Genomic DNA, 25,141 nt, shown 5'->3' with positions numbered 1-25,141 from the left:
TGATGTAAAGAGATATTAAGTAAAAGTAATTGTTACTTCCTGTTATTTTGTTGTTAGAGTTGGAATTATGTTTGTGTGGCATCATCTTTTGGGTTTGTTGAAAGAACATTGCTTTTTTGCTTTTTCTAGGGTTTAGTTTGCCTCTTGTGTTGGAGTTTTCCATCTATTATTCTTTGTAGGACTGGATTTGTGGAAAGATAGTGTGTAAATTTGGCTTTACCAAATGGAATATCTTGATTTCTCCATCTATGTTAATTGAGAGTTTGCTGGGTATAGTAACCTGGGCTGGAATTTTTGTTCTCTTAGGGTCTGTATGACATCTGCCCAGGATCGTCTGGCTTTTATAATCTCTGGTGAGAAGTCTGCTGTAATTCTGATAGGTCTGCCTTTATAAGTTATTTGACCTTTTTCTCTTACTGCTTTCAATATTCTTTCTTTGTTTTGTGCATTTGGTGTTTTGATTTTATGTGATTGGAAGAATTTCTTTTCTGATCCAGTATATTTGGAGTTCTGTAGGCATCCTGTATGTTCATGGGCATATCTTTAGTGAAATTTTCTTTTATAACTTCATTGAAAATATTTACTGGCCCTTTAAGTTGGGAATCTTCACCCTCTTCTATATCTATTATCCTAAAGTTTGTTCTTCTCATTGTGTCCTGGATTTTCTGAATATTTTGAGTTAGAAGCATTTTGCATTTTGCATTTTCTTTGACTATTGTGTCAATGTTTTCTATGGTATCTTCTATACCTAAGATTCTCTCTTCTATCTCTTGTATTATGTTGGTGGTGCTCTCTTTCCTAGGTTTTCTAGCTCTGGGCTTGTCTCCCTTTGTGATTTCTTTATTGTTTCTATTTCCATTTTTATATCCTGGTTTTGTTTAATTCCTTCATCTATTTGGTTATGTTTCCCTGTAATTCTTTAAGGGATTTTTGTGTTTCCTCTTTATGGGCTTCTACCTGTTTACCTGTGTTCTCCTGTGTTTCTTTAAGGGAGTTATCTATATCCTTCTTAAAATCCTCTATCATCATTATGCGATGTGATTTTAAATCTGAATCTTGCTTTTCTGGTGTGATGTGGTATCCAGAACTTACTGTAATAGGAGAACTGGGTTCTGATGACACCAAGTAGCCTTGGTTTCTGTTGCTTATGTTTTTGAGTTTGCCTCCCACCATCTGGTTATCTGTAGTGCTACCTACCTTTGCTGACTCTAACTGGAGCCTGTCCCTCTTGTCATCCTGGTTGTGTCAGAACTCATCAGAGTCCAGCTGTCTCTGGGATCCTGTGATTCTGAGATCTTGGAATTCTGGAATCCTGAGATCCTGGGTGTATCAGAACTCCTTGGAGTCAAGATGCTTCTGGGGTCCTGAAATCTTGGGGTGAGCAAGCTCCTCAGATCCTTTTGTGTTAGAGAAATGGTGAGTCAAGCTTTCTCTGGGTGTTGCAGGGGTGGGTCCAGAGCCAGAACCCTGGGTTTGCTCGGGTCACAGGTGCAAGCTGGAAGGAACCTGTGCCTCTGGCTGGGCGGAGTTTGTGTTTCCCTGGTTCCTGTGGAGGGTCCCAGTTATCCTGGGTGTTGGAAAAGATGTTGTGACCTCAGCTGTGATCTTGCCTGACTCAGAGCTCCAGTGCTCCTGGGTATGTCTGATCTCCTGGAAGTGGAGATCCTCTGTGATCCTGGACATTTCTAAGCACTTGGGAGTCTGGCTCCCTCTGGGTGTTGTAAGAGTGGGTACAAAGCTAGCACCCCAGGTCTATTCCAGTCAGTGGCATGGGTTCCTGCAAACCTGGATCCTAGGGCATCCACTTACTCCTGGTGTTGAGGCAGATTTTGTAGCCTCTCCCGTGATCCCAGGCGTTTCAGAGCACCTGGGAGCCAGGCTCCCTCTGGGTGTTGTAGGAGTGGATGCAGAGCCAGTGCCCCAGATCTGCTCAGGCAGGTTCAGACCAGAAGGACGTGTCACAACTTTTAATATGCTTTGTTTTGTGCTTTTGGCATCTTAACTGAAATGTGTCAGGAGAAGGCTGTTCCCTGTCCATGTCTATTTGTGTTTGAATATTCATTCTTTCCCTAGATTAGGAACATTTCGCCTATCATTTTCTTTACTTTTTTAATGTTTTAATACATTTTTCCCGTTTTATTACTATTTGATTTCATTAATATATTTTAACAATATTTTTACCTTCATCCAACTTCTCCCAGAACTTCCATAGCTCTCCATATCCACTCAACTTTATATTCTTTCTTTCTCTCTCTAAAAAAAAAAATTACAAAAACTAAATTTTTTTAAAAATCAGTAAGATAAAAAAAAAAAAAAGTAAAGAAAAAAGGTCCCCAACAAAAAAATCCTTCGAGTTTATCTTACGTTGACAAGCTAACAACTGCTGGTTATTGGGCCTGCCGTACCATGTGGGTGATACACTCCATGACCCTTTATTGGATCAGCTCTAATTTTAAAATAGATTTCTCTGCCATTAGTTTTTACTCCAGCTCCTTCTTTTATCGAAGTCGATTCTTATGTTTGATCTGGAAAGTTGCAGGCATGCTTATTCGTTTTCCCTGCTGGTTTCTGAATGCAGTGTTTCCTATGTGTACATGTGTGGGGATGTATGCATGCCCATGTATGCACATGCAGAAGCCAGGGAAGGATGTGGAGCATCTTCCTCTGTAATTCTCATCTTTCTTCTGGTGAGGCAAGGTCTCAATCTGAACCTGAAGTTCTCCCTTTCAGCTTTGCAGGTTGGCCAGCATCTGCGTGTCTCTGTGCATGATTTGAGTGGATACTGGGAACTGAAACTCTGGTCCCGATGTTTACGTAGCAAGTGTTCTTACCCACTGAGCCATCTCTCCTGCCCACTGATATTCTTCTGACTGCTTGATCAAATCTATAATTGATGCTTCCTCCTCTGATTCACTTCTAACATTCTGTTCTCTTTCCTTCCCTCAAATATCAGTTTTTTTGCTATATTACTCAACCATGTTGCTAGCTTACTGAATTTTTTTTATCTATGGTCTAAATGAATTCCCTTACTACTTTCCATGCTTATTTTTTTTGAAGTAGTTATCATTTTTGTAAAGTAGACTTTTGGATTTTTGATTTGTCAGGCAGTCTCTTTGGATGTAGTGATTGATGAGCCATGATCTTTGGAGGCATCTTGCTCCTTTTTCGTGTATCTTGTATTTCTGTGTTACAGTTTCTACATCTTAGGATGGAGTGTCTGCTCCTACTTCACTTGTGACTCTTAGTAAGTAGTCTACTCTCAGTCTCCAGTACCACTCAGGAACACTCACTGTAACAGCAACACCTTCAAACTGAATAGGATACAGAAATACAGTAAAAATTGATAAAATACCAGTAACCATGGAAGTGGCAAAAATAATTTGAGTATTGTGGGTATACTATAAAGTTAAAATTTATTTATGGTAAATATAAATGAATAGCATAAAACAGGTGGCTCAGCAGTAAGGGCACTTGCCACACAAGCCTGATTGATTATCTGACTTTGATCCCTGGAACCTTGGTAAGGTGGAAGGAGATAATTCTTTCAACAAAGCTGTCCTCTTGACCTGTACATGTGGCACACACAGCCATAAATCACACATTGCATATAATAACACACATAATAATAATAACAATTTTTAAAAAGCAAAGCAATGTGAAAAATACTACTAGAACTATTTCCTTTGAGTAGGGAATACACATAGCAAAAAAAAAAAAACCATGAAGTGCTGGGACAGCTTCTTTCTGGGTCCTATAAAAATGTCTGCCAAGCAGAATGAAGCAGTTGGTTAAAGTCTGTCTTTTCTACCGTGTGGGACAGTGCTGCACCAGGGCAGTCAGATGCTGAACAGTTTCCTTTAGGAATGTCCCCTCCCCTGTGTACCAGAGGCTATGCTGACCACCGTTAGCTTCGGATCTTGTCCCAGCAGATTTTCCTGCATTCCTGAGACTCCTAAGTTCTTGGGTGTCTAGTCATGTGGGCAAAGGGTGACCCCTGACTGTGTCACCAGTTGCAGCAAAGCACTGAGAACTGTATATGAGGTTTGCTCTGTGTTCTTAAACCTTTAGGACTATAACTCCTAGTCAGACTATAACAAGGCTGACGTGCAGTGCCCCACTTGTCTACAAAGTAGTCCGTGCTATCAGCAGTGAGCCCCGTGACAGACTTCAGAAGATGAATTCATCTGTTCACCTCAAGCCCAAGGGTGTGAGACTTTTCATCTGTCCTCAGGGGATGGACTGAGGTCCCGGGAACCAAGGGCAGTACTTCCATTCTCTGTACCCTTAACTGCCTGAGTAGAGCCTTCTCGTCTCCTCTCCAGGTTCCTTGACTTCTCACTAGTCCTCCTTTTATGCTCTGAGAGTAACAAAGTCTTAAACAATCGTTCTTGCTCCAGATGACACCTAGCCACTGCCTTCTGAGGTTTGGGGCATTGTTTACAGCTCTAGTTGGTGGTGTTAACCTGGAGCGTAAAAGCGAGGTGGACTACAGTCTCATGAAATAGCCAGCGCTATTCAGCGTATCTGTTGATTTATACTCTGAGAGTTAAGAAGAAGCACGTGAATAAGATGTTCACTCGCAAGAATCAGCCGCTCGCTGTATACAAACCACAGAGGCGCATGACTGACAGCAGCTGACATAGGCCCACCGCGGTCTGCTGGGAGGACTGTGGGTGGAAGTCCATCCCAAGAATGAGTTTGCGTTTTGGAGAAACTAAGGTCACAAGACTCTTGTTTTATTTGAGTTTTCTCACAAGCACTCAATTTCCCTTGAGGGTCCCCATTCTTGCACTGTGTGCTGACAGGGAGTAGCAAAGTAGAGACTGTCTATCTCACCAGGTGTCTCAGGTAGGTTGGAGGCTTGTCCTGTGGTTAGGGTATTAGCTTGTTTCAACAGGGCCTGCTGGTGTCCCTTTTGGATAAGGCTTCTGACTCCCCTACCTTCACCAGGGAGCCAACTGAGGCCATGCGGCTCGCTCCTTCCAGCTGTCAGTGCTCCGGTTCCTGCACTTCCCCTTGACTCCTCTCCTCTTCCCTTCTTTATCTCTTTGGACCAGAGCTGTGCCCACTTTTCTCATTTGCAGACTCACTGAGGCAGCTTCTTATTTCTCTCTCGGTCTGGAATTGTTTGCATTTTCAAAAGCTGTAAACATTTGGCTCCATAGTCCTACTTCTCTTGTGTCTGTGTTTTCACTGAATTGAGTTACATATTAAGTTTGCCCACGTGCCAGAAGCCATCTAGGAAGGGCTACAAGCACACAAGTAACCTTTTGGAGATAACACATCATATTGCATGGTCTGCAATAGGTAATTCTGAATTGCAAGGCTTTCATAAATCTCATCAGAGGATTGATTCTTGCAGCTGATATGCATTTCCCGTCATCATCAAATTAATAATTTTATTAGTTATTTAATTATTTTGTTAATAAAACATTTATTAATAATTTAAATTTAATATCGATATTAATTTATTAATGTTATATAATATTAATTAAAATTAATATTTAATAATACCTAGCCCATCATATTGGGCAAATTTTCTGCAGATCAGTGACGATATACTCTTATAGCAATGCTATGTAGACAGATTGATGATATCATAATTCCTAATAATGATTCTTTCAAATTCCTAAATTTATACAAGTAATTTTGAGCCCTCTCTAATATAAAAACTTCAATTAGGGTTCTGTAAACTATCTTGTGTTATGGGCTAATAGCATTAAAATAGAAAGCCAATTTGAAACAGGTTTACAATCACTTTGAAACATTCTTTCTGGGCTAGCTATGAAACCATTATCTGATAACTAAAGGTCATAAAACTGGGTATGGACAAATTTTTGTAGGTGCAAGGACAAAAAACAAAATATTATCTGGACTTAGCTATACAAAACTTCAGTACTAATGAGACACAAAGTCGATGGTTTGCCTCTAGACAAAACCATGCTAACTTAGATGTAAGAATTATTGTTTTAAATTCTTAATAACCTGTAGAGCTTGTGGCAGATAATGCATCTTTAATTAGATAATTAGTCTTTTTTTTCGATATAATTTATTTACATTTCAAATGATTTCCTCTTTTCTAGCCCCCCACTCCCCGAAAGTCCCGTAAGCCCCCTTCCCTTCCCCTGTCCTCCCACCCACCCCTTCCCACTTCCCCGTTCTGGTTTTGCCGAATACTGTTTCACTGAGTCTTTCCAGAACCAGGGGCCACTCCTCCTTTCTTCTTGTACCTCATTTGATGTGTGGATTATGTTTTGGGTATTCCAGTTTTCTAGGTTAATAACCACTTATTAGTGAGTGCATACCATGATTCACCTTTTGAGTCTGGGTTACCTCACTTAGTATGATATTCTCTAGCTCCATCCATTTGCCTAAGAATTTCATGAATTCGTTGTTTCTAATGGCTGAATAGTACTCCTTTGTGAAGATATACCACATTTTTTGCATCCACTCTTCTGTTGAGGGATACCTGGGTTCTTTCCAGCATCTGGCAATTATAAATAGGGCTGCTATGAACATAGTAGAGCATGTATCCTTATTACATGGTGGGGAGTCCTCTGGGTATATGCCCAGGAGTGGTATAGCAGGATCTTCTGGAAGTGAGGTGCCCAGTTTTCAGAGGAACCGCCAGACTGATTTCCAGAGTGGTTGTACCAATTTGCAACCCCACCAGCAGTGGAGGAGTGTTCCTCTTTCTCCACACCCTCTCCAACACCTGCTATCTCCTGAATTTTTAATCTTAGCCATTCTGACTGATGTAAGATGAAATCTTAGGGTTGTTTTGATTTGCATTTCCCTAATGACTAATGAAGCTGAGCATTTTTTAAGATGCTTCTCCGCCATCTGAAGTTCTTCAGGTGAGAATTCTTTGTTTAACTCTGTACCCCATTTTTTAATAGGGTTGTTTGGTTTTCTGGAGTCTAACTTCTTGAGTTCTTTATATATATTCGATATTAGCCCTCTATCTGATGTAGGATTGGTGAAGATCTTTTCCCAATTTGTTGGTTGCCGATTTGTCCTCTTGATGGTGTCCTTTGCCTTACAGAAACTTTGTAATTTTATGAGGTCCCATTTGTCAATTCTTGCTCTTAGAGCATACGCTATTGGTGTTCTGTTCAGAAACTTGTGAGTCTAAGCATTTTTTAAGATAATGTAATAATAATATAATACCACGTGACCATGTGTCCTGAGAAAGTACAAGAACTAGCAATGATGACAACAAGGGCAGAGCAGAGAGCAGGCCAGCTTCTTTTTACCATGACGTAGGGTTCTGCTTAACAGCAAGACTCTTCTTACTGACAAGGACAGGGCTTTTTCCTCAATAAAAAAGGCCAAAGTTTTTTCTTTCTCTAAGCAATAAAGTTTGGAGCTAATTTTCCATCCAGGATGAGAAAGTTCTTTCTGCACTGGCACCTGCTCAATGAAACCTGCTCATGGAAGCCTTGCTCCATCCACCAAATGTGTTTATAAGTATAGGGTCGTGTGTGTGTGTGTGTGTGTGTCTGTGTGTCTGTGTGTGTCTGTGTGTGTCTGTCTGTGTCTGTGTGTCTTGTGTCTGTGTGTCTGTGTGTCTGTGTGTGTGTGTAAGTTGATGAGACAGATGGTTGGACCCAACCAAAAGGTGAATGTGTATATGAATGTGTGTGTATGCATATTTACTTGAGTAAAAGTTTTTCTTTCTGTGAGCATGACTTTGCTTTCCTGGTTCACTAAAAGTTAATTGTTCCAAGCCTCCCTCTCACCTGGCCATTAAGAGGTAAGGCTGCCAGGCAAGAGACAAGGGAGCCTTAGCAGTAAATCTTCTACTGGATTCCATATGCCATATGCACAAGGAATTAACATATGATGTATGGCAGATGTTAATTGCCAGAGAATTATAAAGTAAGTTTATAAAGTGTTTTCCAGTGCTTACTGAAGCACACAGAATTATAAAGTAGATAATAAGAGAGGTAAAGAGTTGTTTCCCCAGCATTTAGTGAAGCACAGAACAGTTAGAGAGTTAAAAGGCCGGACATCCTCAGTCTTTTAGCCTACATCTGATGCTGTGTCCTACTTCAACCCATTCCAGCCAGGGCACCCCTGCTTATTCACTGATTCGGTTGTTACGAATTTGTACTCTTTTCTAAAAGAATAAACAGCTAATGGAAGTGGGTTTCTTTATCCATGTGGATAAGCATATTTATTTTTTCATGTTTGTTTTATAAATTTCTGTGCCTTATTACACTCCCTGGTTGTTGTTATGTATAAAGAATGTTATGCATTCTTTCCTTTTTCCTTCCAAGATGAAATCTATTCTTGGGCAAAATGAGGAAGAACTGGCCCAAGCGGTGAAGTGTCGAGATGATGCCCTGAAAGAGAGCCAGAAGTTGAAAGGGGACCTGGAGGTGTTGGAGGACAGGGAGAACAAGAAGGCAAGGCACCCTCTCTGGAAGTCTCTCTGGCAGGGGCGTGTGAAATCCGACAAGTCACATCCCCTAACTTCCTTTTCTCATTCATGAAAAGAGGAGATGTGATCAATGAAGGGTTAAAATAGTTGTAAATGTTTCTGTAATGACACACTATGACTAGGAGAGTCTGATGGCTTTCTGTTGAAGGCCGTCTGATGGCTGGTTTGATGCTGCAACCAGCTCTGAGGCTCCTCTACTTTCCCATTTCTTTGAACTTCTCCTGCTTGTTGCAAAGGGTATGACCATGTATCCCAAACCATCCCCTGACCCTGGGGCTGAGATGATGGCCTTTACCATCCTGCCCAACCTCCTCTTTGTATTTAATAAGTGTGATATGACCTTGCTGTGAGGCCCCAGCCTAACAATGTTCCTGTGTGAGTTAGCAGGAGCAGCTGTCCCCTCCAAACATCTTTTTAAAAATGTGTTTAGACATTTCATTAATATGCTGTAATGTGTGCATTATATGACATTTTAATACATCTATAAGCCTTGTAAAAGTCATACCATACTCAGCATATGTCAGCCCAAGCATTTATCAGTCAACCTTTATGTGGAGAACATTTGAATGTATATGACTAGCTACTTATACTGTTTGAATGTGAAACATCCAACTAATTCTTGACAGATATGTTATCTTATTGTAGTTTAAAAGCCATTAGAGTTCCCTCCTATCCAGTGGCATCACTGCACTGGTAACTCTCCCATGTCCATCCTCTGCCACCTTTCCTAGGCTCTAGCAATCACTCTTTTCTACTCTGTTGAGGTCAGGTTTTTAGCTTCTACATGTAAGTGAGCATATACATCATTTATCTTTCTACGCCTGAGTTATTTCAGTAAAATCTAATGTCTGCCACTTCCACCCATGTTGCTACAAATAACAGAATTATGTCTGAATATTATCCAATTATGTATGTGTGCCATATTTTTATCTCTTCTTCTATCCATACCTCAAACTTAACACACACACAATTTGTTGCTGTGTGGATGTGTGTGTGCGTGTGCGTGTGCGTGTGCGTGTGTGTGTGTGTGTATGCATTGTGGACGTCAGAGGAAATTTGGAGGAGTCAGTTTTCTCCTTCCATCCTATGGATCCCAGGAGGGAAGGCCTGTCATCACACTTAGTGGGCAGTGCTTTACACTCTTACCCATCTCACCAGCCATCTCCAGCTTCTTGACAGCCAGACTCCTCACTACCTCTTGGATGAGAGAGACCCATGGGAGGGAGAGAGACCCATGGGAGAGAGAGACCCATGGGAGAGAGAGAGACCCATGGGAAAGAGAGAGTCCTATGGGAGGGAGAGAGTCCTATGGGAGGGAGAGAGACCCATGGGAGGGAGAGAGACCATGGGAGGGAGAGAGATCCATGGGAGGGAGAGACCCATGGGAGAGAGAGAGAGACCCATGGGAGAGAGAGACCCATGGGAGAGAGACCTATGGGAGGGAGAGAGACCTATGGGAGAGAGAGAGACCCCTGGGGGAGAGAGAGACCCCTGGGGGAGGGAGAGAGACCCATGGGAGAGAGACCCATGGGAGGGAGAGAGATCCATGGGAGAGAGAGAGACCCATGGGAGGGAGAGAGAGACCCATGGGAGAGAGAGAGAGACCCATGGGAGGGAGAGAGACCCCTGGGAGAGAGAGACCCATGGGAGGGAGAGAGACCCCTGGGAGAGAGAGACCCATGGGAGGGAGAGAGACCCCTGGGAGAGAGAGACCCATGGGAGAGAGAGAGACCCATGGGAGGGAGAGAGACCCTTGGGAGGGAGAGAGACCCATGGGAGAGAGAGAGACCCATGGGAGGGAGAGAGACCCATGGGAGGGAGAGAGACCCATGGGAGAGAGAGAGAGAGAGACCTATGGACACATGACTCTTTAACAGCCTCACGTGCTATCCCAGGCTTTTATCCTCAGATAATTCAGATACGTTCTGTCTTTCCGAGCCCATCAGGAGTCAGCTGAGCATGCTTCCCCACGATCGCCTCTGAACCATACAAGTTGTTCACTTAATTGTGTGCTACGCTGTGGCAGTAGTCAGGAAGCTGCCACATGGGGGACATTTCTTCTTATCAAAACACAATAACTTAAACAAAAGCAAACCGTACTTTTCCCTCTTCTGTCTTGTTTCATTTTCCTTTAGGTGGGAAACTTTCAGAAACAATTAGCAGAGGCTAAAGAAGACAACTGCAAAGTCACAATCATGCTGGAAAATGTGCTGGCTTCTCACAGTAAGATGCAGGGAGCCCTGGAGAAAGTCCAGCTAGAGCTCGGGCGGAGGGATTCGGAGATCGCAGGCCTCAGGAAGGAAAGGTACTGCGCTCGTGGTTTCAGCCGTGTGAGGAAGAGCTCTGAGGATCATTTACTTCGAAAAACTATCAAATGCTGTTTGAAACACTAGCAGGCTAGGTGCTAAACCTGCAGGTAGAAAGCTTTTCAAAAAGTCCACGCTGCCCCTGCTAGCGTGGCATGAAGGGAACGTGGCCTTGGGGTTTGTGGACTTTTAACCACGGCTGCTTTCTGCACCACTCAGGCCAAATTGCAAGATTAGGAATTACCTTAGGTTAATCAGCCTGAGAATTACTTTTACCTGTGTTAAATTAATGGACTTCATTGAATATTTCAAAATTACATAAAATAACAATTAAAAATAAAAGTTGCCTTTAATATTTCTTTTGTGCTAAGAAAAAATGGTCTGAGGCTGATAGTGTGTCTGGAGTAATTATGCATATTCCAATTCATATTACTTCTATGGTATGAGAAAACAAGTGAGCTGTGTTTTCTCCACTGTACTTATCTTTATTTTGTGTACTATAAATGTGTTTTCTAGTACAGTAACTTTTTAAAAGGCAAGATGATAATATATAAAATATTGTTCACTTGTCACAGTACATCTCAAAGTAGCTGTTATACTTAGAAGCAAAAAAAACTCAACCACAGGCCATGCCTCACCAAGCTGGTAAAACAGTACACTGAGTTGCCATGCCAGAAGTCAGTCAAAAGCATGGATTCATAGCCTAATAAGTCAGCGTGGCCAAGCCACGCGTGAGACAATGTGTTAATTCCTTAGCAGCCTCTCTTGCCCTGCAGAAGCATGTGTGACTGCTAATAATGCTTCTGAGTTTCCAAAACAGAGCGTCCCGGACCTTACACAGTACCACGTCATTCCGGTACCCTTCTTTACAGGCGCTTCTTGTGCTTTCTATTTTTAGGTCTCTAAATCAACAAAGAGTGCAGAAGCTTGAAGCAGAAGTGGACCAGTGGCAGGCCCGGATGCTGATTGTGGAGGCCCAGCACAGCAGTGAGGTAGAAGCCAGGCGCCAGAGCTGCCAACACCAATCTCTTCAATCTGCGTCTCAAACTATGTGGTTTTTTAATTGGATATTTTATTTCTTTGCATTTTAAATGTTATCCCCTTTCCCTATTCCCCCACCCAGAAACCCCCTATCCCATCCCCCCTCCTTCTGCTTCTATGAGGGTATGGCCCCACCTACCACCTATCCCCCTCTCCCTGCCCTTGCATTCCCCTGCACTGGGGGCATCAAGCCGTCACAGGACCAAGGGCCTCTCCTCCCATTGATGCCCATCAAGGCCATCCTCTGCTACAAATGCAGCTGGAGATATGGGTTACTCCATGTGTACTCTTTGGTTGGTGGTTTAGTCCCTGGGAGCTCGGGGGTGGGGGGGTCTGGTTGGTTGATTGTTGTTCTTCCTAAGAAGTTGCAAACCCCTTCAGCTTCTTCAGTCCTTTCCCTAACTCCTCCATTGGGGACCCCCGTGCTCAGTGCAAGCATCCACCTCTGGATGCAGAGAATATGTCAGGCTCTGGCAGAGCCTCTCAGGAGACAGACATATCAGGCTCCTGTCAGCAAGCACTTGTTGACATCCACAACAGTGTCTGTTTTTGATGACTGTTTCTGGGATAGATCCCCAGGTGGGACAGTCTCTGGATGGCCTTTCCGTTAGTCTCTGCTCCACACACTTTGTCTCCAGATTTGCTCCCATGAGTATTTTGTTCCCCCCTTCTAAAAAGGACCAAAGAACCAACACTTTGGTCTTCCTTCTTAATGAGCTTCATATGGTCTATATGTACCTTGGGTATTCGAGCTTCTGGGCTAATATCCACTTATCAGTGAGTGCATATCATGTGTGTTCTTTTGTTACTAGATTACCTCACTCAGGGTGATATTTTCTAGTTCCATCCATTTGCCTAAGAATTTCATGAAGTCATTGTTTATAATAGCTGTGTAATACTCGATTGTGTAAATGTACCACATTTTCTGAATCCATTCCTCGGTTGAGGGACATCTGGGTTCTATTGTGACCTTAGGTTTTAGAAAGATGAAATGAAATGGAGAAGCATTTTCACTAAGAATTCTAGACAGTGACATATTTATGAATCGGAAATGGGTAATTGCATAATTTTGACTGATTTTTCTGTCTTCTGTTATCCACATTCTTTTCATTTATTAGTGTGCAGGTTATTTCAGGAGTTTAATGTTTTAGAAAATAATGTATAATGTCAGAAGTACCTGGCAACCCTGTTAGTGAGAAGAAATGTAAATACATGTGTGCCCACTAAGTATGTACCCACACATACATATTTATAGAAAGCATGAATAATCCTTTTAATGTTTGTTTATTTGGAGACCAGAGTACTCAGTACTCTGTGTGGAAGTCATATGGCAAACTGTGGGACGCCATTTTCTCCTCTGGGTACAAGTGACTGAACTGAAGGCAGCAGGCAGGGTGGCAGGTGCCTTCTCCTACTGAGACTTTCATTAGCCCTCAAAGAAGCCTGGTTTAGGAAGAGTAGACAAGGAATAGATGCCAGTTTTTAAACTCCTAGAGAATGAGACGAGAAGATAGAATCAGTAAAAGAATAATTTAACTGGTGAAACTCTTGAAAATCAGGGTAATGTAAGCTAGCTCTATTCTCTTGTGCTTTGATCTCCAATGGAACTGCCTTCTTGAGTGGTGTTGGTGATTGTGTGTGTGTGTGTGTGTGTGTGTGTGTGTGTGTGATGGTTTACCTAAAGTGTTTGTTTTTAGTTCTGACTGATCGATTCAGCAGCGTATAAGGCGTAAAGACCGGCCTACTGATTGCCCTGGACTCTGGGCACTCCTCTCTTTCAGATAGAGCCACTACAGAAGTCTCTAGATATAACTAGAGAAGACAACAGGAAACTGGCCATGAGCCTAGAGCAAGCTCTCCAGACAAATGGCCATCTGCAGTCTAAGCTCGATCACCTCCAAGAAAAACTGGAAAACAAAGAACGCGAGCGACAGAGCCTGGAGGCCTTCAAGTAAGGACAGCAGATTCACAGTGGGGTGGGGAGCACCTCTGCAGAGCAAGGGGCAGGTTTGGAGAAGCTAGTAAAGCCCTTTGTCTGCATGAGTAGTGCACCCAGCTCCCTCATTGAGAGCCCCCAGGCGTAGCTAACAGCAGCCGGTCATAGCCGGCGGGAGCATGCCTACGTGACTCTCCGTTTCAGTTCTTTGCCCATTATCAAGCTGATTTTTTATGTACAATTAAACCAAACTTAAAGACTACTTCAAGGGACACGCATATGTTTCACCCAAGCTTAAGCTCTCCTTTTAAAGCATTATTTGAGCCAGGTATGGAGGCACATACTGGTAGTTTCAGTACTTAGAAGGCTGGGGCAGGAAGATCATGAGCTTGACACCAGCCTGAGTTACATAGTAAGATCCTGTCTCACAAAAACCAAAGAAAGGGCTGAGGGGATGGCTCAATGAGCAGAGGTTCTTATGTGGGTCAGGTACCTGAGTTCACTACGTCATCCTACAAGGCAGCAAGAAAACCAACTCCAAAGAGTTGTCCCTGGACATGGCACATACATACACACACACACACACACACACACACACACGTTCACATATGTAAGGAAAATTAAGGAAACCAAAATAAATAATATAGATTTGGGCAAGGAATCCTAGAAGTCTGCCTGGGTATAACTCACCAGAAATGGAACAACTACATCTAAACAGATGATAGGCCGTGGATCATTTTTAGTTTTTGCCTAAACTTGGTTATATCAAACCATAAAAGTTTTGTTACAAACAGTATGGCAGTAAATATGATTTAGATACTAGTATCACTCTATGGAAGTTTATGCTCATAGAAACACATATAAAACCTTATTCTTGTCACTGATTGCACATGTCACTGCAGGGTCAGGGCAGATGCTAAGGCTAAGAAGGAAGGGACTTTCCACATGTGCAGTCTGTGCCAGCTTTACTTTACATTTTACACACTGCACTGCCACAAGGCTGTGCGGTATTGCTAATCAATGTGGTGTTTGTACAGTGGCTGGCATAATCATTTAAGCTTACCTAGTGAGTCATTCTTAACCCTGAAGATCCTGGAAATTCTGCAGGTACTCTTTGTTTTTCTATTCATTGGTTTGTTTTGCCCTATTCAGGTTTCTTTGTTTTTATTTTATCTTTTTACAATGTTTTTTTTAGAGACTATTTTCTATCAAGAGAGTAGAAGAAAGGATGTAGATTTGGGTGGGTGGGGAAGTCGGCTGATATGGGAAGAACTGAGGAAGAGGAACCATAATCAGAACATTATTGTATGAAAAATATTTTCAGTCTTAGAGAACATAAAGTGTAATACCTCTCACTACAGCTAAAAGGATTATTGCAAGGGTCAATGACAAGGAAAGAATAAGATGAGACTCATTTGCTTCAAAATGTTTTTTTACCTATCACTTAAAGCTTGTATTTTCATCAGAGAAGCTTGTCAACCTCTTGACATTGTACAGATTTGTACCAATCTGGGTACACACTTAGGAAGAAAGAGAAAGCCTGGGAGATTATATTTTAGACTCATTGGTTTTGAGGCAGAATTATAAGCTGTAGAGTTTGGATTCATCTTTTCAAAGATGGGAGCAAATGTACTGAAGTGTGTTGTCTTCCATGCTAAAGTGTAAGTAGAACCAAGGTCAGGGCATGGTACTATGTCAAGGGGAAGGAGGAGGCCCGAGAAGGAGCCATCGGCCTTGCAGCTGATACCTACTGTGCATCTGCAGATGGTTCATTTCTGTAGCTCTATATTACACAGAATAAGAATCATCTAGATCTAGAAGATTCCTGATTGTATAGAAGTAAAACTTGGCTGATGATGAGAGGCAGGCAGGCAGGCAGCGAGGAGAGGAAGGTTTCACTCCCTGTGTGAAGGAGTGCTTCTGCTGCTTTCCTTCCTGGGTCTGTGCAGAGAGCGGGACTCTGTTCAGGGTATAAAGAAGGGCCCCACTAAACTTGGAGAAAATTAAGAGGAGAAGGGTTGTCAGCGAGTTTGAGATCAGGCGAGTATAGCTCACTGAACCAGAAAACTGTTCCAGGAACTAATGGCCGATGTTCTCCTCAGGAGAAAACAAGAGCAGGGAAAATACGTTTTAAAGACCTTTATTCCAGGAGGCCCATAATTAACACTATGCTGTGCATGCAAGCCTCTTTTTGAATAGATGTTGCATTGAGTGTTCCTTCTACAATAAAAAGAGAAACTGAAGCCCATATGTACACAAGTGGCAGCAGAAATGGAAGCCACATGCACATATCATCCAAACACGCAGAAGGGGTGCTGAGAGATGGAAGAAAGGATTGCGGGCAAGGTGGCCGTGAACTGCTGTTGGCCACTCAGCAGACCCACTCCCCGAGTCCCTCCTGACCTGACCAGCTTAGGGCCGCAAGGAGTCACCGATTTAAGGCTATTGGTTTCAAACTTTTCATTTGTCCTCAAAAGAGTATAAAGATATAAATGCCACACATTTCATTGCGGCATTTCATTTCAAGGAATTCTGGCATTTTCAGAAGCCTAATCATAGATTTTGACCAAATAACCCAAACTTAAGAATGCTCTCACTTCAAGAAAAGAAAAAGATACACTATAAGCCTAGAGAATAAGTAGCTGATATCAAGAATGACAGAACAAAGCAGTCATCTCTTAGCGTGGTTGTCCACTCCACTGTCTTTCTGAACGCTTTTCCCACTTACAGTTGAATCCTTTTCTACAGAGTTGGGTTTGGGTGTTACCCTGCTGGAAACCTACCCCTTTCCCCTTGGTTTTGAGGATTATTCATGAGGTTAAGCTGATGCCAGTATGCTGCTCATTTATAAGTCACAGGTTGTTTGGAGGGCTGACATTCTCTTGAAAACCCTTCTTAACTCTTAAGATGATTTTTAAAGTGAATTAATTGTTTCCTTTAAAACAGAGAGCAGGTTGCTGAGGAAGCCAAAGTAGAAGCAGAATTGCACGCAGAGCGCATTGAAGCACTGAGGAAGCAGTTTCAAACCGAGAGAGAGACTACCAAGAAAGCATCACAGAGGGAACTTTCTGAGGTATGGGGCCATTTGAGAAGGAGGAGCGCCTCCCACGAGGGTCCCCGGCAGAGCAGGTGCAGGTGTCTGAGCTGTCCTGGTCCCTCTGCGCAGCAAGCCAGATGTGCTGCGGTCCCCTCTCCTTGCACAGCAACACTGACAAGAAGGCAGAGGGGTGCCTTGAACTGTAAGGAAAACTTTCCTATCAGAGTTATGAGACAATTGCCTGCCTTCTGACAGATCTAGTCACTGTCTGCTCAGTCAGTCTGTCTCCCCATCAATGCAGCCACCATCTCCAGAGAGGCACACTCAGCAGCAGTCCAAGGGCTGGGGATATAACTTAATTGGTAGAATACTTAGTTGGTAGAATACACAGAGCTATGGCTTCCATTTTTAGCAGCACACAGTCCAAGCATTGTGGTCAGAAGTTCAAGGTCATCTTCAGCTACATATTGAGTTCAAGGTCATCCTAGGCTTTGTGAGACCTTATGTTAAACAAACAAAAAAAAAAAAAAGCAAAAGGAGTTGTAAAAGATGTGAGTAATGCTATGTGCATGAACCAAATAATCCTTGTGTAGTTTTGATGGCCACTCTGGACATGAGGAAAAAATGCAAGACATCAGAGAGCTTGTCTTGGATAACTAAGGAAGTGCCCAGCTCTGAAGGAATTCCAAGTAGGAAAAAATTATTTCAGACTAGTTGAGGGCTAGAAGGCAGGAAACAATAGAAGCATGACTCTGAGTCTCAGAGATGCAGGGCTAGGCCCTCTTATGCAGCTGGTCAGAGCTGAGCTACAAAAATGGAAATGCCAGAGAAAGACAAGTTACCTCAGAGGGACCTGTCTGATCGCACGACCTTCCTACTAGATCACTGGAAATGAACTGCTAGGAAAAACCTGAGCACTCTAGGTTCTAAACAGGATGATACATAACTTACTATGATTTCAGTAGAAAGTAGGGGAGATAGCCAGGTAGTGGTGGCGGCACACCTTTAATCCCAGCACTTGGGAGGCAGAGGCAGGCAGATTTCTGAGTTCAAGGCCAGCCTGGTCTACAGAGTGAGTTCCAGGACAGCCAGGGCTAAACAGAGAAACCCTGTCTCAAAAAAAACAAATCCAAAAAAACAAAAAAGAAAGAAAGAAAGAAAGGAAGGAAGGAAGGAAGGAAGGAAGGAAGGAAGGAAGGAAGGAAGGAAGGAAGGAAGGAAGGAAGAAGAAAGAAGAAAGAAAAGAAAAGAAAGGAAAGAAAAGGAAAGAAAGAGAGAGAGAAAGAAAGAAAGAGAGAAAGAAAGGAAAGAGAGAGAGAAAGAAGAAAGAAAAGAAAAGAAAGAAGAAAGGAAAGAAGGAAGGAAGGAAGGAAGAAAGGAAAGAAAGGAGAAACTAGATGAGGGCATAAGAAAGGCATAACAATTACTGTAACATGGTAATTGAAAATCAGAGCCACATAAAACGCTTCTGTTGAAAGGGGCCAATTAAGTCAAAAGGCTAACTTAAAGGAGGCATAAACATATTAACTGTTGTATTGTGAACATTGAAGAGGAAGGTATTAACTTTTTTGGGTGCTTTAATTGGTTACAGTTAGGGAGTCATGGTTTTACTTTGTTTTCTTGGGTTTGAGGGGTGTTGGGTTTTGCTGAATATTACATTTTTGTTTACAGAGAAAAGCTTTAAAGTTGGGTGGATAAGAACAGAGATGAGATCTGCAAGGACTTGAGGGAGTAGAAGAATATCAAAATATATTTAAATTTAAAATTTTGTTTTACATAATATTTATTCTAAAAATAGTTAACACACATAGGGCTTGAGCAGGATTATGTCTTACTAAGTGTATTACATGCAGTAATTGTCATTGACAGATAGACTTTACAAGTTAACTTCAACTAATAATACTTACAAAAGTTTGTGAACTCAAAAGCTGTATAAATATCTTATAAACAGCACGTTCTATAGGACACAAACAGGTATCCTGAATATAAAAATAAACCATTACTTAGAGCTCATTGCTCAGAACACATAGAAAATTGAAACCTGGGGCTGGAGAGATGGCACAGGCGTTAAGAGTAACGTACTTGTTGATCTTGCAGAGGACCAGAGATAGGCTCCTGGCATGCATGTGGTTGCTCATGGCCTCCCGTAATTCCAGTTTGAGGAGATCCAGGGCCCTCTCTGATCTTACTGGGAATGAGGCACACCCATGGTATGCATACATATAGGCAAACAAAATACTCATAAATAAATCTAAATTTAAAAACATGAAGCCATAAAGGAAGCATTGTGATTATGGTGAATATGTGAGGAAACCTGGCACCAGCGTGTGCCCGAGGCGAGAAGCACGGACAAGAGCGGAGCGTTGCCGGCCTCAGGCCTGCCTGTCTTAGCCGTGTGTTCATTGTCTATGCTACTGGACTTCTGGATCCATTTCCTCTGTGGTAAAAGCAAGATCATCACAAGCACTTTTCAGGTCTTGTAATAAGCATCTGGCCAAACATGCCTAGATATTAGTGTGGGTCTGCATTAAGGTAGCAGTGGGGGATCTCATGCCCTTAGCGATGCGGCAGAAGAGTGTGGGGACCGTGAAGATGGACAGAAAGGACTCGTGTGAGAGCCATGACAAAAAGCCCTTACTGCATGTGCCCTCCTCTGCATGCGCCCTCCCTCTGCATGCGCCCTCCTCTGCATGCGCCCTCCTTCTGCATGTGCCCTCCCTCTGCATGCGCCCTCCCTCTGCATGTGCCCTCCCTCTGCATGCGCCCTCCCTCTGCATGCGCCCTCCCTCTGCATGTGCCCTCCCTCTGCATGTGCCCTCCCTCTGCATGCACCCTCCCTCTGCATGCACCCTCCCTCTGCATGCCTTCCTGCTCAGCCACCTCTTTTTGACAAGCTGGGTGAATTACCACAGAAGTACACATTGCACTTCATAGTCAAGAAACCTCAAAACGTAAATTTTGGCAAATCCCTTAAGCCCCAGCTCTTAAAAAGAAATTCCATTCAGAGTTCTGTAGTAAATGACACAGAAAGGAAAACAGTATGCTGGGGTGGGGGGCCAGGACTGTGTAAAATCATTCATTGTGATAGTGCTTTTGCATGAGACAAAACTATTACAATGCTTCCACAGCGAGAAGCAATACCATGAAATGTACACAGTGCCGGTGAGCGCGGCTACGTGTTGGAACCAAGTTTGTTTTCCTTTTGTGAGCCATGGGCTGGGACAGCAAGGCAACAGCTGCAGCATGGCAGTGGCCACTGGGCAGTGGCAGTGCAGTGGGGCTCGGATTCCCTTTTAGACGCTCCACAGTTTTCAGTTGACACCTGAGGCGCGAGGAGGTTAGTTATGTGAACCTACATGGAGGGGGCGGAGCTGCGCCTGGAAGTTACTCTCTCTCCACAGCCTTGCCCATAAAATGCAGCTCATAACTACAAGTTCACATTCTTTAAAGTCTTATTTCTTCTCAAATGTTAAAAACTATGAAAATTGGTTTTGCTTTATAAATCTGCATAATCAGAAATCACGCATTGCATGATTTTCTTATTTTTTACATGTTTAAGTAAAAGCATGCGTTCTGTTAGAGCAGCTGCTGCTCCCAACTGCTGAGCCACTCCCAGGCCTCAGTCTTTCTCAATAGGAACAAACCGAAAGGTCTCTTCCTGAATAGTAGGTGAAAGTTGTTCCTTTGTCTTCTAAGCTGAAGAAAGCTCTTGATGAAGCCAACTTCAGATCAGTGGAAGTGTCCCGGACAAACCGAGAGCTACGGCACAAAGCTACGGAGCTGGAAAAAGTGGTGAACAGTAACAAGGAAAAGCTCAAGAACCAGAGGGCCCAGATAAAGCTGCACTTGTCGGCCAAGGCAAACAACGCGCAGAATGTGGAGCGGATGAAGGTGCCTGAGACGCCTGACCTGCCCCTCGCGACTCCCCCTTCCCTTGGGCGTGCCGGGAGGGTCTGGGCTGCTGTGAGATCTGGGAGTTGTTTCAGAGCACTAGTAGCGGCACTGTGCTCTGGGAAGGGGGCAGGTTACTTCTGAGGTGTCATCTCTGCTATTATCCTTGGCTCTTTATGTTATTTTTGTATTTACACTCAGCAAATAGAAATGGAATTGAGGCAAATGGAGATAATTAAGGATCAATATCAGAAAAAGAACTATGAACAGGTAAAATATGATTTCCACAAAGTCTATTCACCATTAATGTAAAATTCTAGCTTATGTTCACCATGTTCCCCTCCTTTTCCTACTAGTCACTGAGCATCCAGAGATTTGTGTCTGAGATGAATACCCTGCAGAAGGAGATGGAGCTGTTAGCTAAGAGCCAGTATGAGACCTCAGCGAGAAATAAACAGCAGGAGCTGAGACTAATGGCTGAGCAAAAAATAAGGCAGGAACTAGAAAATCGATGCAAGGTAAATGCTGCTGGCTCTGTTGATTCTGGACCCCAGGTGAGGCAGGACATCGTGAGAATGAGAACGAGATATATGACACATATAGGAGAGTGTCCCAGAAGAGGGACTAGGACCAGGTACAGCCTTCAGATACCCCAGTGCCCAGCCAGCCCCACTTACTAGAGCTGCTGCCACCTTTCAAAATAAAGCTCTCAACTAGAGATTAAGCACCTAGCATTTGACCTTTTGAAGGACATTTCATTCTGAAATCATGGTAATTCGGGATATGATGTTTGCTTTTATAAAACAGTGTGCATAGCTTCCATGTACACTGGACTCCTTAGTCTTCTGGATTGTGAGCTCTTGATCTCTGCAGAAAGACTGTGCTTGTTGCTGCCACAGGAATCTTAGCTATTTGTAACTAACGAGGTGTAAAACCAAAAATAAACTTCAGGAGATCATTGAGCTCCTCCCACCTTCTGATAGCCATGAAAGGGTCTCTTTGTTTAGGAGAGAGAGGGACAGAGGCAGAGACAGAGATAGAGAAACAAACAGAGAGACAGACAGATAGTTAATTTCTCTCAGCAGAATCCATAAACCAAAACCAAACTTTTTATGTAGACTATAGTTTCCATTATATGAAAATGCAAAATAGAAGTGTAATAAAAGTGTTGCATCTTATTTTCATGATCTAATCACCATATTAGAAATTTGAAGCATTTTGGTTCTATAATGGTATATTGGAAGTTTATTAAAATCTGTCACATTTTCAGGAATTGGAAGAAACTGTCAGACACCTGAAGAAGTGTAAAGAAGCAACTGAAAATAAACTAAAAGAAGCCAGTGTGGAGTCAGAACAGGTGAGCCAGGCCTGGTCACTTAGAGAAATACAGACAGCAGTCCTAAAACGTAGAGCTGAGAAGTCTGCCACTGATACAGTTGTCCAGAGTACAACAGTAAGGGCCAGCAGTTTACTAAGCTTCATCTTTACCATCAAGAATTTTAGATAGGAGTCTGTGTCCTGATGGTAGAGAATGAATGTGAGAAGATCAATGAACTCTGAAGTTCAAATGCATACTTCTAAACCGAAGGAGAAAGCAGCAAGGTGTGATCTCATGAATAGTGCTGGACACCCGTGAGTTCCCTGGCCCCCAGTTCTTGGCCACATTTACAGTACCAGACCTGAGTTTGCCTTCTGGAGAACAGGCCTCACATCTAATCAGAAAGCGGTTGGTTAGCACTGTACCATTCACGCCACTACTCTTACCCATGGAGAACCCGGGAGCTGCAGTAATGACCAGCCTCACACACATGTTCATGGATGGTATAGTGGCATGCAAAGGAGATCTTAAAGTATCACAATCACATTGCTATCAGTTGTCATTTGTTCCTGCTATGTTCATTAAGTTACGCAATAATATAACCTGCCAAATAGTATATTAAAAAGAAAGGACTCTTAATCCCAAGTCTGAGTGCCAACTATGACACTTTCTGCATGCCCTTAGTAAAATTACATTGACTCTCATTTTTGAATGTGTGTATGCACATGTGTGTATGATCATGTATTGGGGGTACATGAACACGAGTGTGAGCATGTATGTAGAGACCAGAGGATAACCTTGGGTATCCTCAGGTACCATCCACCCCCTCCATTTTTTTTTTGAGAGAGAGGCTTTTTTTTTCTCCTGAGACAGGGTTTCTCTATGTAGCCCTGGCTGTCCTGGAACTCGCTCCGTAGACCAGGCTGACCTCGAACTCAGAGATCTGCCTGTCTCTGCCTCCCAGAGTGCTGGGATTACAGGCGTGAGCCACCACCGCCCAGCAAGAGAGGCTTTCTTATTGGACTGGAACTCACCAACTAGACTAGGCCAGCTATCCAGCAAGTCCCAGGGATCTGCTTGTCTCCTCCTCCCTGGCTCTGGGATTACAAGTACATGCCACAACACCCAGATTATTTTTCATGGGGGTTCTGGGGATCAAAATGAGGTCCTCATTCTTACACAGCAAACACTTGGCCCAATGATCTGCCTCCTGGCCTGTGCTCACTTTCTATGAACTGTCTATTGTCTACAAATTGTCACTACCATCTTATTCTAATCAGTTTTTTTTTTAGTAAGTTTCAATGCCAGTTCCCTCTCATTTGCCATACAATAGGAAGTGTGATTTATGAACCCATTTCATCAACTTTTTCTGTACTTCTGGTTTTTGTTTTTTGTTTTTAAGCACCTGGAGAAAGGTTGGGTTGGGCTAGGTTGGGTTGGGTTTAGAGAGTGTAGTTGTTATCAGGTTGTACCCAACATACCTGAAAAAAAAATGTCTTGTAGTTCCTAAAAGTTAGATTACATTATATCAAAGGAGCCCAATCCTCTTATCTTGCTGGAGTATGCCTACATGCTGGCCTTGCTAATATCAGAAAGCTACTTGGCAGCACACAGAAGCATTACTCTGCCAATGCTTCACTAGGTGTAGGATAGACAGGGAGCTCTGACAAGGTACATGGATAGCAGGAGCCTGTGTGCATCCTTTACAGCCTCACCCAGAGACTACTCCCTCAGTACACTGTACACATTGCAAGGAGCCCATGTGAGGATTCGAGTCTTCCTATGTCTAGGTACAAATCTCCCAAACCCGAACACAAAAGACTGTGTGGCTGTCTCTGTGTTCAGATAACAGCTAACCTGGAGGAAGCTCACCGCTGGTTTAAATGCAGGTTCGATGGATTACAACTTGAGCTGACAAAGAACCGCTTGCAGAGGCTCCCCCGGGAGGACAGGTGGCTGGAAGAGGTGAGGCTCGTGTGTTATAAGGAAATCTGAGATTTCCCTTCTCTGTTTCAAACTACAGACGCCTCCTAACTGTCGAGTTTGTCTTTACTCAACACCTGGAAACAATGGACTAAGTTTTTCCACCTTTCCCAAACTATCTAGATCAAAACTACCTATCTGAATGTAGAGGTGGTGTTAAGGAGGCAACAGGCTCTATAAACACTGTGGGTTCACAGCAGACAAGAGTTGGGTGTTATTTTTCTCTACAGAATCAAGATATGAGGCGCAATGTTGCAACCAGCCAATCTGTTCTACATCGATGGGAAACTAAACAGAACCTTGGGCTTATGCCCAAGAAGTACCATTCTGACACAGAGAGGAAGAAGTGACGCTGACACAGGAGAGTCCTCCAGAGACGCTGTCCCTCTGTGATTACGCTGGCCAGCAAGTGGGGCTGGCCTGTTTCTACATTATAAGAACATGATGTGTGCTGAAGGTTTTGGACTTTATCCTTGGAGTTTATGAACTCTTTTGTATTACTGCAGAACCAACCCATCTCTTTGTCCCTTTCCCTATTTTCTTCTAAATAAATTTAAACTAGTTTGGTTTATGGTAGTAGATGCTGTTACATGGTATTTGCTGTTTTCAGGAAGAATTTAGTGTTGTGTGAAATGACCACAATATTCTAGATGCATTTTGTAAGATGTTCTTTGGAAATGAAATTATTTGTAAAAATAGTAGACACCCTTCTGTACCTTCTAAACACACACACACACATACACACACATGCATACACTTCTGAGATACCACATGTCAAAGACTATATTTACAGCCATATTGGTCACTAAAAGGTTGTTTACTAAATACAGAAGTCTGCACTATTTCAGTAGCCTGACTGGTAAGTATGGCTTCCTTTTACTCTAGTAAGGGGCAACTTGAGCTTTATATTTGTTATTTCAACATTAAATGGTAAGTTTTGTAACCTATACTTAACATTAGAATATCCTGCTTCTTATATTGGTATTACCATGCCCTAATGTAAGTGAACAATTATGTTAATGCAAAGAGTAATGACTACAAAACAGCCCGGGTTGCAGAGTCCAACACTCAATTTCTGATACAAAATGACAAAACTCAATTTGCTCTATTTGAAAGGAGAGCCATATGGTTCAGGCCTACTCCTGAGCACACTGCTGACCTTTTATTGAGGTTGAAGTTTGCT

The 25,141-nt window shown here is 42.8% G+C and overlaps 1 protein-coding gene across 1 annotated transcript in view; it reads left to right on the top strand.

Annotated features, from left to right (window-relative positions):
• Positions 1–24,476, top strand: part of Ccdc150 (coiled-coil domain containing 150) — a 126,410-nt gene extending 101,934 nt beyond the window's left edge. The window contains exons 17-27 of the mRNA XM_052191833.1: positions 8,283–8,411; positions 10,582–10,751; positions 11,651–11,744; positions 13,575–13,744; positions 16,676–16,802; positions 20,463–20,657; positions 20,859–20,927; positions 21,014–21,175; positions 21,928–22,014; positions 23,821–23,940; positions 24,189–24,476. Of these exons, the coding sequence (XP_052047793.1) occupies positions 8,283–8,411; positions 10,582–10,751; positions 11,651–11,744; positions 13,575–13,744; positions 16,676–16,802; positions 20,463–20,657; positions 20,859–20,927; positions 21,014–21,175; positions 21,928–22,014; positions 23,821–23,940; positions 24,189–24,308 (1,443 nt within the window). The 3' untranslated portion in view covers positions 24,309–24,476. The remainder of the gene's footprint in view (positions 1–8,282; positions 8,412–10,581; positions 10,752–11,650; positions 11,745–13,574; positions 13,745–16,675; positions 16,803–20,462; positions 20,658–20,858; positions 20,928–21,013; positions 21,176–21,927; positions 22,015–23,820; positions 23,941–24,188) is intronic.
• The last annotated feature ends 665 nt before the right edge of the window (positions 24,477–25,141 follow it).

This window comes from Apodemus sylvaticus, chromosome 9, assembly GCF_947179515.1.
Source record: "Apodemus sylvaticus chromosome 9, mApoSyl1.1, whole genome shotgun sequence".
In the NCBI taxonomy this organism is placed as follows: Eukaryota; Metazoa; Chordata; class Mammalia; order Rodentia; family Muridae; genus Apodemus; species Apodemus sylvaticus.
This window is presented reverse-complemented; position numbering and strand designations above follow the sequence as displayed.